Genomic DNA, 16821 nt, shown 5'->3' with positions numbered 1-16821 from the left:
ATAAGCACTAAGACCCATAAGACAAAGCCGTGATCGGCTACTATTGCCCAATAAAAAACAGTTTTTTTGGTCAGGCATGTTTAGTTATAGTAGACAGGTTTAAAGCTAGTAACCTAGACAGCCTAGAGTGTTGGGTCCCCTGCTCATGGCCCACACTCGGTTCCTTGGGGCCCAAGTTCGACTTTGTTAACTCGACTCCACAGATGGCACGTCAGTGACGAAGCAGAGAGATGACTGACAAGAGGCAGGCCACCTAAAATTCCAGTAGGTTTTCCTTGCATGATAATATCAGGGAGCAATTCTAAAATTACTTTCTGTACAGTGAGCCCTGGAGCACATGAATAGTGAAGTTAATGGCAGTCAGGTTTCTTTCTGCTGGGTGAGTTCAAAATTCGGCAGAAGAGAAAACCAGAAAGCACTCTTTTTTTTTTTTTTTTGTTTGTTTGTTTGTTTGTTTTTTTTTTGTTTTTTCGAGACAGGGTTTCTCGGTGTAGCTTTGCGCCTTTCCTGGGACTCACTTGGTAGCCCAGGCTGGCCTCGAACTCACAAAGATCCGCCTGCCTCTGCCTCCCGAGTGCTGGGATTAAAGGCGTGCGCCACCACCGCCCGGCTCAGAAAGCACTCTTAATATGGCCCTGAGCTGGTAGAATACACTTTGGAGGTATTTTGCTTTGTTGAGAGAGACTCTCACTGTGTAGCCCTGGCTAGCCTGGAATTCACGATGTAGATCAGGCTGGTCTTGAACTCAGATATCTGCTTGCCTCTGCCTCTTGAGTGCAGGGATTAGGGCATGTACTACCATGACTGGCCAACACTTGTGTTTTTTAATATGTTGAAGTAGCTAGAGCTATGTGTGTAGTCTGCCGCGAAGAGCCACGAGAAATGACATGCCAGGAGCATGAGCCAAGCGGGCACAGAGGTTTGGGTTACAGAATACTGTTTGTCATGGAAAATAAACAGGGCTCCTCAGAAACTCAGCTGGTGCCAGGGTTGGATCTGGGAATGTAGATGAGCCTGAGACATCCTCTTGTATCAAAAATTAGGAAAGGGCCAAATGAACGATGGCACAAGAAAAGGACACAGGCATCCTGGGCCTTCCATTGGTCAAATCAGGGATATTCAGAACATCAAAATAAATAATCATAGAGGGTTTTTATCTGTTGATCAAACGTCATAAGTGTATTGTGTTATAAATGAAAAGATAAAGATGAGAGGAAGGAAAAGTGTTTTCTTTCCACAGAATGTGGACTAATAAATACTTCTGGAATGGCTGAAGGATTATTACTCACAAAGGGGATATGTAGAGCAAGCTTCCATGTCCTCTAGTCTGTCCCGATAGGACTCAGTGCCAGGAGAACAGACATCTCTGCTGCAGGTGGCATCACCCTGCTCCAGAATCTGAAAAGCTTGAACTGTGATTCTTCCACTGGAATCTCTGCAAACTCTTCATCACACCTCTCCCCACTTGTGGTGGTCTGAAAGAAAATGGCCCCCAAAGGGAGTGGCACTATTAGGAGGTGTGGCCTTGTTGGAGGAAGTGTGTCACTATGGAGGTGGGCTTTGAGGTCTCATATATGCTCAAACCATGCCCAGTGTTTCAGACCTCTTCTTGTTCCCCTACGCAAGACGCAGAACTCTCAGCTACCTCTCCAGCACCATGTCTGCCTCCACGCTGCTGTGTCCCACCATGATGATAATGGACTAAACCTCTGAAATATAAGCCAGCCCCATTACATATTTTCCTTTATAAGAGTTGCCATGGTCATGGTGTCTCTTCACAGCAACAGAAACCCTAACCAACACACCACTACTAACACTCCATGAGCACGGGACTTTTAAAAACCTTTCCAAAGTAGTAAAACTCAGGCTTGGGTGATCGCCAAGTCAGTGTTTGCCTTACAAGCATGAGGCCCTGAGTGTAGTCCCCAGAACACACATTGAAATGCCAGGCATGGTGGGATGTACTCATAATCTAAGTGCTGGGGAGACAAAGAGAGGAGAACCCCTGAGGTTCACTGACCAGCCAATCCAGCCTAATTTGGTGAGCTCCAGGCTAATGAGAGACCCTCTCTCAAAGGAGGTAGATGGCATTCTTGAGGATGACACTTGAGGTTGCCTTTGGCCTCTACATGCATGCACACTTAGCAAAACGCCAGCAAACAAACAAAAATGTAGGAGAACTTTTAATCTTTTTAGTATTTGCTCTCTTCTTCTGGGGCACATGCTCTATGAAGGCATTCAACACAGTGGCATCTTCTGTCCATCATATCCAATCAGTACAATGTGGGCAACAAAGAGGACCGGGCTGTTGTTTGAGGGTGGAGGAGTTAACAGGCTTGAGGCAAAAGTCATTCCACATTAATATCTCTGTCTGTATTTTGTGAAGGTAAACTATTTCCTCTTCCTCATTTGCGATTGGAATAGAATAAATACATTTGCTAAATCAATGGTTGCATACTTTGTATTTGTGGTAGTATTAATATGCTGAAGCTTGAGTCTAGGCTAGAGGCTGGGATCGGGGTTATTACTTGGTTAAGTCAGCACACGTCTACAGCCATTCTCTAAGATCTATCCCATTTTAGAGAGCAGCTTGGCAAGTTGATGGCTTCAGCCTGGAACATCTCTCCTCCATCCTTTAGGTCTTAAATGGGGGCATGGATCTCTATCTTCCTCCAACACACACGTTTGCTTCTGATCTATCTTGGCAGAACAAGAGGCACTTCAATTTTTCATTTGGCTCTCCCTACCATGATAGCTTTCAATCCACAGAACCAAGCACCATTAACATCTAGTCCCAACTGTACTCTCCTGGTTCCTGCGGTACATGCCAGCTTGTCTTAGTTAGGTTATGCTGGGATTTAATCCTAATGTTTGGTCTGGTCTGGCAGCCAAGAAGTGAAGTGAAGGGCAGTTCAAGTAGGAGGGAAGCAAGGACTTTTCTCTAGCACATCAAATATGCCAGTTAAACCAGAGGGAGTCTATGGGTACCAACCAGATGACCTCATTCCGTGTTCAGGATCCTACATCTCTCTACCATCATATTAACAGACTTGCCTAAATATTTAATGCCCAGATGTGGATGGAGTGCTGTGCCTCTTAGCAATGGGCTCTTAAGCTGCAGTCCAGCTGGCTCTGTCCTGCTTCAGGTGCTAAAGGCCTCTTTAGAAGTCAGCACACTGCTTCTCACATTTAGCTACCAATAGCTTCACAGCCATTTATTTCTTCAGGTCGCCAACAAAGTTAGACCAGCTAACTCTGTTGTCTTTGTAGGCACCACTCCCACTCTATTTTCTAAATCCTTGTATCCTTACACCTACTACAGTATTTGTCTCCACTGGGACGTTGTCCCAGGTCAACATAAGCTGCAGTCTTATGCCAGGGACTACAAATGCCCCATGCACCAAAACTGGTGTCTCAATTTTGTTACCCAAGGAGATGCCAAGACAGGATTACATGTGTAGGTCTTTTTTTGTGAGACAGGGAAGGAGTTGGGTGGATTATCACTTGACAGTTCAAATGTGACCTCAAGTGCAAGTGACAGGGAAGGTATGTCGGGTGGAGTATCCTAAACTACCATGTAGCTTAAGGAAGGCTTAGCAAGACAAAGGGTTTGAGATGGTTATTAGAGGAATTTTAGGTTTAGAAACGGGCTGGCTTGGCCGTATTTGTCACGACTAGCTATGGAGCTGGAGAAGCAAGGTCTTGATACAAACACAGTGATGGATTTCAGAACACAGCTGTTGGTTGTCCCCAAGGTGTGTTCTCATAGTAGCTCCATCCTTCCGGTGAAGAGCAGCTCAAACCAGGTAGTTTGGGTCCATAGTCTATACTCTGAATCACTGACCTAGAAAGCATCTCAGAACTGCAGAGGTCTGCAGTAAATTGGCCTCTATCACCCTGAGAGTTTACATGGAAGCTTGGCCAGTCTGTTAAGTCTTGAGGTTTCTCTAAGGATTTGATATTCCATTCTATTGTATGTGTGTGTGTGTGGGGGGCACATTACAGAGTAACGTATATGGACAAATTACATATGCATTGGATATACACATGAATAATTTATAGAACCATATGTGGCTTTAGTTTCCTGAAGTATAAAAGGGGTTAGCAGATTGGAAAACAGATGCAAGACAAAGTATTTCCTGGACTGCTTATAGAGTAAGATGTGTCCCTTGCATGTACACTAAAATGGTCAGAAAATGGTGGCTAAGCATTCATACTTTCTAGGGTGGAAAAATTTGAAAATTAAAAAAGAATCCATAAAAATTCATTTTCCACTATATTCTTTGTAAAAATCTTACTGTAGTACAAAACAATAAAAAAACTGATTTAAATTTTTAGAAATCATTTTCTTACAAGTGTTAGAAATAATTTTTTTTGCAGAGATCCTCTTTATATTTAGGTTGTGTTAAGTATGTATTTACAGCCTAACAGAGGACTTTCGTGTTTTGAGATAGGGTCTTTAGCCTTGAACTCCTGACCCTGTTTCTACCTCCCAAGTGCTGGGTTTATAGGCATGCATCAGATTGAATGACGACCTCAGTAAATATCAACTCTTTAATGATCAGTGTAAGCATCCAACAACCAACACACAAATGGAATTCTATGGAATGCAATATTTCTTTATTGTAAAAAGGGTTTGTTTACTTATTAATTATTTTACAGAAAATAGGCATTGCTACTATTATTTTATGGATATGGGAACCAAGGTACAGAAATATTTTATTTCATTGCTCCACAGGAGAACAAATATAAGCTGAAATATTAAATCAGATACTTAAGCAACTGTATTTATTAACAATATAATCCTACAGTTAAAATTTAATCTTACAACAGGATATTCAAAAGCAGACATGAAAAGATAATTTCAAGAGCACTGATATGTCTGAAGGCAGATACTATTGTGTATTATGTATAACACAGGAAAAAACTAACATTAAAAATAGAAAGGTACAGAATTAAAAGTTGAAAATCTAAAATAATGTAGAATTCCAAATTCATAGCCTCCAGAAAAATCATAGTATTACTTATAATTCGCCAAGAGGACACACACACACATGCAAATGGAGTTTCTCAATTCAGACTCTTTCACTTTAAGTTGGGAGGTCCCAAAGCTTAAAATGTGAACTGAGCAAAGAAGGAATTTGGGACCAGGATGTTTGTCTGCAAGTAATGGTCTGGCCTGCACCATTCAATGTTTCTTTACTTTTATAACTAGATTCCAAATATATGCTTCACACTGGGGGAGGGGTGCTAAGGACACAGACTGGCTTTCAGAATTAGATATTGGGAGGCAGTTATGATTCCTCAGTTCTTTAGTTCAGAATTTGAACAAGTGGTTCTTAAGGGTTATAATACAAGATTGAAAAAAATTAGGATCAATGGAAGAGTTTGAATAGCAAATAACTAGTTGTTACACATCAGGGATTTCTGTAAAGTATGGAATTTCACACCACTTAAAGTTAACCTATACCCCTGCCCCCTTACTTAACAAAGGACTTATGTTGCCTTACTATATGAACAAACGTTACGCAGGACGCCTATTCTAAGAAAAAACATTCTAAAAAAGAAATGTGGAGGCTCAATGCGTTGATCACTGGTAGAGTATGCGCTTAGGACATTTGAAGTTAGGATGAATGCTCAATATGAATTTCAAATTTGGCTCAAGTATCTTGACAAATCAACGAGGCACAATTCTATCAAAGAACAGTCTTCAAAAACTTTTCTTATAATCACATTCCAAAAAATCTTAAATGGGACTTTAAAATGTCCCTGATAGCAGCACTAAAAAAATAAAGCTATTTTAAAAAATTGATATTTAAGCTATGTGCTTATACGCAGAAGTTTAAAGTTCAAAAGCTACATGGTGAAGGAGATGACGCCAGGGCTCCTGTAAATGGCTTTACATCAAAGGTTTCTAATACATGGATTGGTTTTCCCAATGGGAGAGCAGTTTCTGTTTGGTGACCAGGAAAATCCACAGAGAATGAAAGGCACCTTGACATAGCAACCCAGTTGACTCATGTAAAGGCTAGGCCTAATATGTGAGCATCAAGATTCAGGAAGAAAGCTTGAGGTCTCTCAGCCTTTATCAGGATTACAGCCCACAGAATTGCAGGGATTTACTAGAACATTATACTTATCCTAAAGGGTGTCCTCCAACTACAGGAAATTGTTTGCTTACATGTGCATATGCAAGGCATTCTGGAAATTAAACATTATGAAGTGTTAAAAACAGCAGAGTTCGAGGCCAGCCTGGTCTACAAAGCGAGATCCAGGAAAGGCGCAAAGCTACATAGAGAAACCCTGCCTCAAAAAAACCAAAAAAATCCCCACAAAAAAACAAAAAACAATCCCCCCCCAAAAAAACCCCAAAAAACAGCAGGCATCCACTTTTCAGTATTATGTTAACAAAAGTCTATGAATGGCTCAAATCAGCAACATACAATCACCTGTACTGACTGAAAAAAGATAAAACAAAACATCAATCTCCCTCCCTCAACTGGTTCAAAATATATGGAAATGGTCCAGGCAGGCAAGGGATCAAGAATGGCACCTGCTATCTGTTTCTTTTGCTATCTGCACTGAGAATGTAAGGCTAAAAAATATCTAGAAAGGGCATCTAGTCTGCATATACATCCTCATCCCATTATCAATATCTCCATTTAGATCTCTGGTCTAGCTGCTTTTATCTTAAATCTTAGCACCTACAGTCTAGAACTAATTCTTTTTATCTTATCAATGAAAATGATGAATCACTACTTTCCTTCCTGTAGATAATTTTACATACTTGGAAAGCATTAAGCAACTACATTTCTTTCATTAATGAGATATAACCACAATGTATTTATTGATCTACAAACAGCTTTATTAAGTTTTATACATAACACCCTTCCCCGAGCATCTCTTATTGCTTTCAAAGCTTCCAACCCTCAGCACTTTTACACAACCTTCACAAATACCCAGGATTTAATTTATTAAATTTGTTCCAACACTACCAGTTATTTGAGTAACACTGAAATTAACTATTTAAAACAACCCCAAGTGCAAGACTAGGATGGCCAACTTATCACTACTCTGTGTGGTGATGTGAATAAGAACAGCCCCCACAGGCTCATATATTTAAATATTTGGTTCCCAGTAGATGGGCTCTTTAGGAAGGATTAAGAGGCCTGGCCTCATTGAAGGAAATGTGTCGCTGGGGGTAGGCTCTGGGGCTTCAAAAGCTCAGCCAGGCCTAGTCTAGCTTATTATCATAGCCTGCAACTTGTGATTCTGATGTGAGCTCTCAGCTACGTCTCCAGCACTCTGCCTGCCTGCCTGCAGCCAGGCTCCTGCCATGATGATTGTGAAATAACCACCCCCTCAAATAGTAAGCAAGCCTCCAACCAAATGCTTCCTTTTGTAATTTGCTTTGGTCATGGTTTCTCTTTCTATCAACAGAGCAACAACTGAAATACCTTGTTTCAAACAAACACAGGAACAAAAACCTTGAATTACAAAGGGCTAAGGATATAGGTCACCCATAAGTCTAGGTACTTGCCTGGCATGCGTCACATACCTGGGTCCAACCCTTCAACCCAGGACTGCAAAAACAATACAGTGATGTTCATATCTATATTTGTTTTGCTTTGTTTTTTTGTTTTTGTTTTTCCAGACAGGGTTTCTCTGTGTAGCCCTGGCTGTCCTGGAACCTGCTCTGTAGACCAGGCTGGCCTTGAACTCACAGAAATCTGCCTGCTTCTGCCTCCCAAGTGCTGGGATCAAAGGTGTGCACTACCACTGACTGGTGATGTTCATATTTTTGAGGCAACTAATTTTGTGGTTTACATTCTAGTGGGAAAAGACAATACACTGGTAAATAAATATCAGACTCCAGATATGTGGTAAGCGAAGAAGTGATGGGGTATGGCAGTCATCTGTGGCGACGCAGCACTTGTTTTGGAAGCTCCCTTCAAAGGCACAAATGGAATCTTCCAAGAAATTTTTAGCTAAAGGTTTAATTAACAACAACAACAACAACAACAACAACAAAGATTACTTTGTGTGTCTGGCCTTCCATCAGTTGGGAATCTAGGGCTGGAGCTCAGCCTTGACTGTCTGCATCGTTACCCTTGACTGTCTCTCTGGCCCCATATATAATACCTATTGAGTTTCTTGCTCTTCTTTTGACCACTAATTGTTTTTCATAAGTGCCTTTACTAATGTGTGTAAGGCACGCCTTCTAATTTAAGCAAATGTTTCTTAGTAATATTAGCTAATATTAACACTTTCAGTAGTTCTGACCAATAACATCAAATAATGGTCAAAAAATAACTATACCTGAAATAAAATTGTCTCACTGGATAGGTCCTAATGAGTTTTCTAGACAGATTCTGATACTTCATAGATAAAACTAGTGAAAAGAAATTGCCAGAGTGTGATCTACCCAGAAGAGGAGGCTATAGCAGGATGAATCATGGGCTGATAACTATAGCAGTGAAGGGCTCTGCGGAGACGGAAAGGTCACGCACTTCCAGCAAGGCTGGGAAAGCCTTCCCCGGCACACTAGCTCTTTGAGACATGCTGCCACCATCTGGGCAGTAGGCAATTGTTAAGTCAGGGATTTTAGTTATCAGTTAACAATGACAGACTCAAAAAACATCACTTTGTGAACAAGGCAATTTTGTCAAGTCTCTGAGCGTGAGGAGTGAACAAGGATTTTGGTGAGGCATGTTTAGAACCCCACCTTTACTGATTCCTTATCTGTAAGATCAGTATAAGAACACAACCTCTGACAAGTGACTTAGTTTCGGGATTAGTGACAGTATTTGAGAAACACTGACCTCAGTACTTGGTGCAGAGCAAGTACTCAACTGATGTTTAAAAATTTATTATTCTTTAGTATGCCCTTCAAAACATGAGCACAATTAATTCTTAAAGTTACAAATATGCTTACTAACAAATCCATTTACATTGTGTTTTGATGAAAAGCAAAGGAAAGAAAATAAAATGTTATGAAATAAAGTCTCACAATTCCATCAAAAGAAGTGGAATATGTAAAGAGTTACTGTAGGGAAATAAGCCCAAGTGCAGGTGAGAGACCTTTCAGCATCTTTTAATCAGAGCAAATAATTACATTACTACAGTAGACTCTTATTCAGGGCACACTCCTTTCACATGGTTAGAGCGAGATTTAACTTTATACTTACAAAGGTAAAAAGAGTAAAATCCCAACAAATGATGAGTCGGCTAGGCATTACCTTCTCAAGAGAAAAACGGAACAACAAACCTCCAGTTTTTAAGGCTTCCTGTAACAGCAAACACTGTGCAGCCCTGCCTTCATTTCAGAGTTCCTTTCGTGGGTGTGTCGTTTTAATCCTGAACACACAGCTCTTCCTAGTCTGGTCACCTAGAGGAACTACCTTAACACCCTACCTCCTCTGAGACACGTTCTCAAACTCACTGGGTGCTGAGGAAGATACTGAACAGGAGCCTCACCTTCCAGTCTTCACCTCTCAAGTCTTGGGGGGGTCATAGGTATAAACTATCACACCTGGCTAAAGTTTACTTCTTAAAAACAAGGCAGAACTTACTACCTGTTATCTAGAAATGATTTTCTGAATGACTTTTGGGAGAGAATAAAAACCAAGTTAAGAGGACAACTGTGTTGGTGCATGCCTATAATCCCATCACTTGGGAGGCTGGGCCAGAAGGATCTAGGTGTTCAAGGTGAGCCTGGGATACATAGCAAGCCTGTCTCAAAAACAAAACAAAACCCCAAAACCACTACCACTCCCTCCCTCTCAAAAAGGATAAGGATTCAGAGGATTGGTCAAACACAGGCTACTTGACTGATCTGTAGTGGGCCAAAGGAACTGGAGGTCAACTAGGATTCCTTATAGATATATTCCTTCTAGACATGCAGGAGGAAAAGGCTCATAGTGATGAGTTCCACCTCATCCGTTGAACAGTCCATGGTTTGGGAGACAATCTTACTTATCATCTTTGGTTAAGGTAATGCAGACCCCAGTAAGGCTGTACTCTGTGGCATCCTCTATGCTGTTCTTGGGTTTGCACAAGCCTGCCTAATACACCAGAAGATAGATCTGTAAAATTAGAAGTGAAGATAAGGTCTCCAATAGATAACAGCCAAAGAGGCTTGCTTCTTTCTTTCCTTTGCATGTGTGTGTACTATGCATGTATATGCCAGGGAACAATCTCCTCAGTCCTCAGGGGCTTCTTTTCATCCCCAAGATTCCTGGGGAACCTGGGACCTTGAAATAAAGCACACTGGAAGGCAGTACTCGTGAGAAACCATCTATTCCACTGAAAATTTCATTGATACGAGCTGGTTATGAGTCTGCTTTTTCTGGCCAGTTAGGCTTCAGAACAGGTCTAAGCCATCCTTCAGGTTTTCACACAAGAATAAGAAAACAGCTGCCGCCAATACAACATGCAAACATTAGCATATACCCGAGGAGCAGTGTTTCAGATCCTTAGATTATCTGCCAAAGTCTGCTTCTTGGTAAATAATGGTTACTGTTGTTATACTTTAACTAGTCATACATGTCTCGGCTTGCTCCTCAAAGAGAACACTCGGTCTCTCGGGAATAAAAACTTGCTTTATTTGGCACACAACAGCGAGGAGGTCTTGCAACATTTGCCAGAGGCAGTCAAACAGAGCAAGCAGTTCAGGCAAGCAATCACAAAATTTGAGCACCAACCAAACCAGAGCTAATCTTCCAGTTCCTGTAGATTAGGAGAGCTATTTAACGCACCCCTTCCTGCTTGTTGACTTTTTGCTGCCCTTTATTTATGTATCGGAAGAACAAGTACCCCTGTGGAATCTCTATGCCCTGGCAGTTTAATTATTGATAGTTTACTTTGGGCAAGTATCGACCCCTTCCTTTGTGAAATAAGCTAGGCTCTTAGATGAAAAAACAACAAAACCTCTTTCCCACAGCGTGGCAGCACTTCCCCCCCGGTAACAAGGTTCACGGGACCCATCCCGGGCCCGGCTGCTGCTTTGTCTGAACCTTTAACTATTGTTCAACCATAATGCACGGGCTGAGATGTGAAGGAGCCTTCGCGATGGCCGGCGAGAAGGCTCCGAGAAGCCTGCGGGGTCCACCTCATCTCTCGCCGCAGCTCTTCGGGCCGAGTGTCCCCAGTCCGAACACCCCACCGGTCCGGACCCCCTCCCCGTCGCCTCGCCTTCCCCAGGGTCCCACTGAGAACGCCGGGTCACTGTCGCCCACCGGGCAGCGCACAGCAGCCTGCGCGCAGCCTCACCTGCCGCCGCCCGCGAAGCTCCGCCCCGCGCCGCCCCGCCCTCCCGCTCCAGCCATGGCACCGCCGGAAGCCTGCCCGCGACTTCCGCACTCCCGCCCCGCCCTGCCTGTGGGCGGGACCCCCGAGCGGAGCGGCTTCCGCCTTCCTCCTTCCTGCCCGGGCGGTAAGTGGAAACGGGAGCCGGAGTCCCCGGGGTGTGCGTGTGTTCCCAGCGGCGGCCTTGGATGGGCGTGTGGCGGGGCCACCCCGGCTTCCCGAGCTCCAGGCCGGCGCGTCCTGCCCGGCTTGGCTCGGCGGGACGACGGCCCTGCGCCTGTGAGGCCGAGGGATGGCGGGGGACGTGGCCCCGGGGCAAGGGGAATCCTGAGGAGGGAAAGTTATAGGTATAGTGCCGCCAGGGGTAGCTCCGGGTCCCCCCGGGCTTCTTGAGGTGGAGGAGTGGGCCCCAAAGTGAGGCGAGGATGTTTTGGTCCGAGACTGAGGTGCCCGCAAGGTCTGTGGCCCTGTGGGCGGTAACTTTGCCCCAAACCATGCCCGTCGGTCGCGCTGTTTTTCTATTTGCAAAGTTACTTGCTTTTCGCTGAAACGTCTGTTAGGTCGTTACTGGGTTGGAGAAAGATCGATCCTTCCTGGACCTTCCTGCAACCTGGTTACAGCTGGACGAGGAGGATGTTACCAAATGGGTCAGGATGGTTAACGTCTCAAGCCAGTTTAACGTGTTGAAAAAGTAGAGGCATTATTTCTAATACAGATAGGAAGGGAGCTTGGGAATGTGAAAGTTAAAACCAGTGGCAGTTTTCTTGATGTGACAGAGTTGTGGGTACCATTATTTTGGTAGCCTTTATTTTCCTATAAGGTACACTAACTGTACTAGGGACCACAGAACCTTTAAAGAGCAAGGCATAGTGTTTGACTTTCTAATGTACACAATCGAACAAATAACTGAGTACTCTTAAGTACCAACGGTTTAGGCTTCTGGACTGGGGGATGTTGGTCAGCAGTGGAGCACCTGCCTGGCATGCTCTAGGCCTTGGGTTGGATCTCCAGCAACATAGACAAAGAAAGGTTCAAGATCTCTATGGGTATGGCCCTCTAACATGTCAGTGAACAAGCTTGTCTTTTTATAAGTCAGTGGAAGTAGCTTTTTAAATTTCTATTCAAATTAAAAATAGAGTAATCAGCCGGGCGGTGGTGGCGCACGCCTTTAATCCCAGCACTCGGGAGGCAGAGCCAGGCGGATCTCTGTGAGTTCGAGGCCAGCCTGGGCTACCAAGTGAGTCCCAGGAAAGGCGCAAAGCTACACAGAGAAACCCTGTCTCGAAAAACCAAAAAAAAAAAAAAAAAAAAAAAATAGAGTAATCAAATAAGCTACATAAAATACTTGGTTTCTAGCGATTAGTACTTTATTTCAGGGCATTCACAATTGTAAATTCAGAAGGGATAGGTGTTAAAGGGCTACCATATCACAGAAAGACGTTTTTTACTTGTCATTTATGTTTTATGAGAATTTAGATTTTTTTCCCATTCATAATTTTACAGTAGTTAATGACTTAATTTTCTTCTTTTTCAGCTCATCCACTGTGTAGAAACAAAACCTCTCCAAGGTATATGGTCAAAAGCAACAGTCATCTGAATTGTGCCTGGCTCAGTGATAGTCCGAGGAAAAATTAGAGATCACTACTCCAGCATAAGGTAGATGTTTTTAAAAATCCTAGCTTGAGATTTTATGTGTGTATACACACACACACACACACACACACACACACACACACACACACACACAGCCGTATATATACATAAACATTCCCTTTCCATGTATTGTAATTCAGTCTGTAATTGAATACAGGTTGATAGAAACAAGAACACAGTTTGCCACTGGGTCAAAATAGGAAATGCCTCTCAAGTCCTCCCGTTTCTTTTACCAGATGACCCTCTTACCAACTCACAAAAAACCAAAAAACTCAAATCATAGCACTTATTGTGGGTACATTTCTTACTGTGTTTTTGTAGTTAGGGGCTGTCAAAACTGAAAGCCTGTAACCTAGTAGTCATTTTTTGCTGGACATATTAATGTGGATTTAGCATCATGGTTTCCTTACCTATGTTCTAGAAATAGCCATCTACTTCCCCTTTCCCTGAGAGAATTTCTTATGGTCTGGCTTGAGAAATCAGACATGAGTTTGATTTGTACTTTTGTTAATTAGTACTTAGCAGTACTAATGGTATGTCAACAAATGACAGGATTCAGCTCCTTCCTGAAATGAACATATGAAACTCTAGATCCTTGCATGTCTGCTCCTTGTTTGTCTTGAGTATCCTAAGAGGCATGGAGAGCGTCCATAGGACGCAGTCCAAATGGGCTTTACCTTCTATGAATTGGTCTTCACTGTCTATAAATTGACTATTTGTGTTGCTCTATTTGAACTACTTTTTCCTAGATGGAGATATTAGTCTCTATTAAAATACTAATATTTAAAAACAACCGAATGATAATGGGGTTCTGATTTAGTTGGATGTGTTCTAACTTTCAGGATTTGATTAACCATATAGCCTTCTGTCTTTGTTTTTTTTTCCTTCCCTCCATTCTCCAAGCCCCAGTTTCCTGCTTGCTGGAAGATGCTTGATATAAAGGCGTGGGCTGAGTATGTTGTGGAGTGGGCTGCAAAGGACCCATATGGCTTCCTCACGACCGTCATCTTGGCCCTTACGCCACTGTTTCTAGCTAGTGCTGTACTGTCCTGGAAACTGGCCAAGATGATTGAAGCCAGAGAGAAGGAGCAAAAGAAGAAACAAAAACGTCAAGAAAACATTGCAAAAGCTAAACGACTCAAAAAGGACTGAAGCTGAACAGACTCTGCAACTGGACAAAAACTGTCTGGGAAATCCTGCAGCTTTGGAAGGACTCACTAACGTTCCGGTCAATTTCATGATAGTATTATACAGTAAATTAAATCTGACCGTATAGAAGAGTCATGTTCTGACCTCAATACTGTAGTAACTTTTAGGTTTGGAAATAGCTTGCTGGAACCCACTGACAGGTATTTAAGTTAGCATTTACCATACAGGTGGAGCATACCTAATGTGAAGATTCAAAACTCAAAGCACTGTAAAATCTAACACCTGTGTTCAGACACCATGCCAAGAGTGGAAAATTCAACACCCTATTTTCTGATGGGTTGCAGTCAAAATACAGGTGCGCTCAAAATCCATAAAATTATCATCAAGCCAGGAGAAATATAAATTAACCTTGTGTTTGGATTTGGATCCCATCCTCAAGGTATTATGAAATACTCTAAAATCTGAAAAATATAAATAAAACATTACTGGTCCTAAGCATTTTTGTCTGCTTAACCTGTAGTGAAAATTCTTTAAACTGACAGTCATTTGCCATTTTGGAGCTTAATGTACTCAGGTAAAAAACATGTAGAGAAAAATGGTTTTAGACTACGAATCCTGTTTAAATGGTAGTTTAAAACAGGATTCAGCTCTGGACAAAGGAAATTAGGAATGTAAAAGAATTATCTTCTGAGGTGAAAAGTTTACTTTGGCTTAAAAGAGATAAAGTATATTAATCACTATTTTAAAATCATTGCTTATTTTTTTGGAATGGAAGCATTACTGACTTTCTCAAAGGAAAATTTTATTAATGATTATGGCTATTTGCATTCTTAAGACTTTAGCCATGAACACAGCTAGTGATTATTCAGACATTTCTTCTTTTTATATAGGTTTCTCATTGTCTTGACCATGGATAGAATTTTTGTACACTGTCATATTCTTAAATGTTTGCTAAGAAGAAGAACATGACTTGAAGCCAACAGTGAAGATGCCATGTGCTTTTGAAACCTTCAGTTCCGTGTTTTCTTACAATCACTAGGACTGTGAAATAGTTCATGTCACCAGATAATTTGCTGATTGCATAGACACTGCTTTTGTTTTTATTCTGTCTGTAACTAATATGGCAGCGATGTCCTGTTACTTTTTACTCATACAGGATCAAAGTGAAAATTAAAATTTCAAATTTATGAAGTCATACTTTACTAAACCAAGAAAGGTTTAAATTTGGGAAATTTTTCATGGGTATAACAGTGATGACAGGAACTGCAATAAAATGGCAAGAGTACAAAGCCAGGGATCTTTCGGTGGCAAAACAGACTTAGAGACTATTAAACATGGCTTTCTACATGCATGGTCCAGCAACTTTATTCACTGCAGTATTTAACTGCTTATTAATGTTTTCTGTACTTCTGATAATGAATTTTAAGTTACGGTAATTGTCAAATGGTCTTACTAAAAATGATTCTAAATGTCGAAATAAATTTGATACGTTTTTATAAAGAGGTCTTGAGTTTATGTCTTTTTTGAGGGAGGAGTAATCATTTAAGTTACGTGTCATGCAGGTTAAGGCTTCAAAAGATTGTGAATTTCGCTGGGCAGTGGTGGTGTACGCCTTTAGTCCCAGCACTTGGGAGGCAGAGCCAGGCAGATCTCTGTGAGTTTGAGGCCAGCCTGGGCTACAGAGCGAGTTTCAGGAAAGGTGGAAAGGTGCAAAGCTACACAGAGAAACCCTGTCTCGAAAAACCAAAAAAAAAAAAAAGATTGTGAATTTCAGTCACAGCTAAATGTGCTAGAAATAGGGCAGTGTTTCAAAAGAATCCAGGGATTCGAGCGCTGATGGACTAGCTGTTTGACAGTAACTTTGTACACATGAGATCAACAAACATTTAAAAGAATGGCAGGGCATGCTGTGTGCAGTGTGTAAAGCAGAGAATACTGTCAAGTTTGGAATTCTTCAGAAAACTCCATCTTTTCTCATTGAGAAACAATGTTCCTGTTGGAAGAATCTTCCTTGTTAAATGCTTGCTTGTCACTTCTGAATTTCTGAAAACTAACTGCAGCCATCACCCTTGGTAGAAGGCTAGAAACAAGCTGTCCTAGCATTTTGCCAAAATAATAGAGGAAATCTGATTCTCCTTCAGAATGATTGCCTTTAATGTTTGCATCTGGATATAGGATCACTGGTCTTTTCTTAATTGGAGTAAATTATTTAAGGCCAAGCTCTTCATTTTCAAACACAGTAACAGATGGTTAGATATCAAAGTTTTGGAAATGCAAATGGAATAGGGACACGTTTCTTTCCTTCATAATTTCTTGATTTCCACAGCCTCTCCATGTCTTTTTTCAAAGAATAGAAACAGTTTGAAAAAGTTTGGCTTAAATAAACTCAGGTTACATTTTAAGTAATGTAGTTAATGAAATAGCATTTAAAAAGATCAATACAGTGGTAATTGGTTCAAGGTTAATTAAGAAATAAATGAACGCTTTCTATGTTGATTAAAAAATGGTAATGATTATTTCCTTAATTTTTTTATTTTGAGATTATAATTACATCATTTTCCCCCTCCCTTTCCTCCTTTTAAACCCTCCCATGCCCCCCTGAACCCCAACCCCTGCCTTCTTTTAAATTCACAGCCTCTTTTTCTTTGTTACATATATACATATATGTGTATGTATTCCTAAATACAACATGCTCAGCCAATATAGTTACTT

At 41.6% G+C, this 16821-nt stretch overlaps 1 protein-coding gene and 1 long non-coding RNA gene across 5 annotated transcripts in view; one reads left to right on the top strand and one right to left on the bottom strand.

The window, feature by feature from the left end:
* The window catches only part of LOC143268681 (uncharacterized), a 42889-nt gene extending 31544 nt beyond the window's left edge, over positions 1 to 11345 (bottom strand). Inside the window, exon 1 of one of the 2 annotated variants that reach the window (XR_013044759.1) lies at positions 11272 to 11345. This is a non-coding gene — a long non-coding RNA (uncharacterized LOC143268681). Of the gene's footprint in view, positions 1 to 1289; positions 2065 to 11271 lie in introns of those variants that run through there. The other variant, XR_013044760.1, reaches the window with a different exon arrangement.
* Smim15 (small integral membrane protein 15) lies at positions 11005 to 15609 on the top strand. Of its 3 annotated transcripts, none has more exons than XM_006994969.4 (3): positions 11005 to 11434; positions 12842 to 12963; positions 13864 to 15609. In XM_006994969.4, the coding sequence occupies exons 1-2, from the start codon at positions 11038 to 11040 to the stop codon at positions 12940 to 12942; spliced, it is 498 nt and encodes a 165-aa protein (XP_006995031.2). In that variant the 5' UTR covers positions 11005 to 11037; the 3' UTR covers positions 12943 to 12963; positions 13864 to 15609. The 3 variants fall into 3 exon arrangements, with proteins under 3 accessions (XP_006995031.2, XP_006995030.1, XP_006995032.1); XM_006994968.4 differs by lacking the exon at positions 11005 to 11434 and adding an exon at positions 11504 to 11654; XM_006994970.4 differs by lacking the exon at positions 11005 to 11434 and adding an exon at positions 11692 to 11954.
* The last annotated feature ends 1212 nt before the right edge of the window (positions 15610 to 16821 follow it).

Source organism: Peromyscus maniculatus, chromosome 15 (genome assembly GCF_049852395.1).
Source record: "Peromyscus maniculatus bairdii isolate BWxNUB_F1_BW_parent chromosome 15, HU_Pman_BW_mat_3.1, whole genome shotgun sequence".
NCBI classification, from domain to species: domain Eukaryota; kingdom Metazoa; phylum Chordata; class Mammalia; order Rodentia; family Cricetidae; genus Peromyscus; species Peromyscus maniculatus.
This window is presented reverse-complemented; position numbering and strand designations above follow the sequence as displayed.

Excerpts from the sequence above, each read along its gene's own strand:
- Smim15 (XM_006994969.4), top strand. The coding sequence starts at position 11,038 with ATGCACGGGCTGAGATGTGAAGGAGCCTTCGCGATGGCCGGCGAGAAG. Across the intron at positions 11,435-12,841 it reads TCCTCCTTCCTGCCCGGGCG|CTCATCCACTGTGTAGAAAC; the intron begins GTAAGTGGAAAC and ends CTTCTTTTTCAG.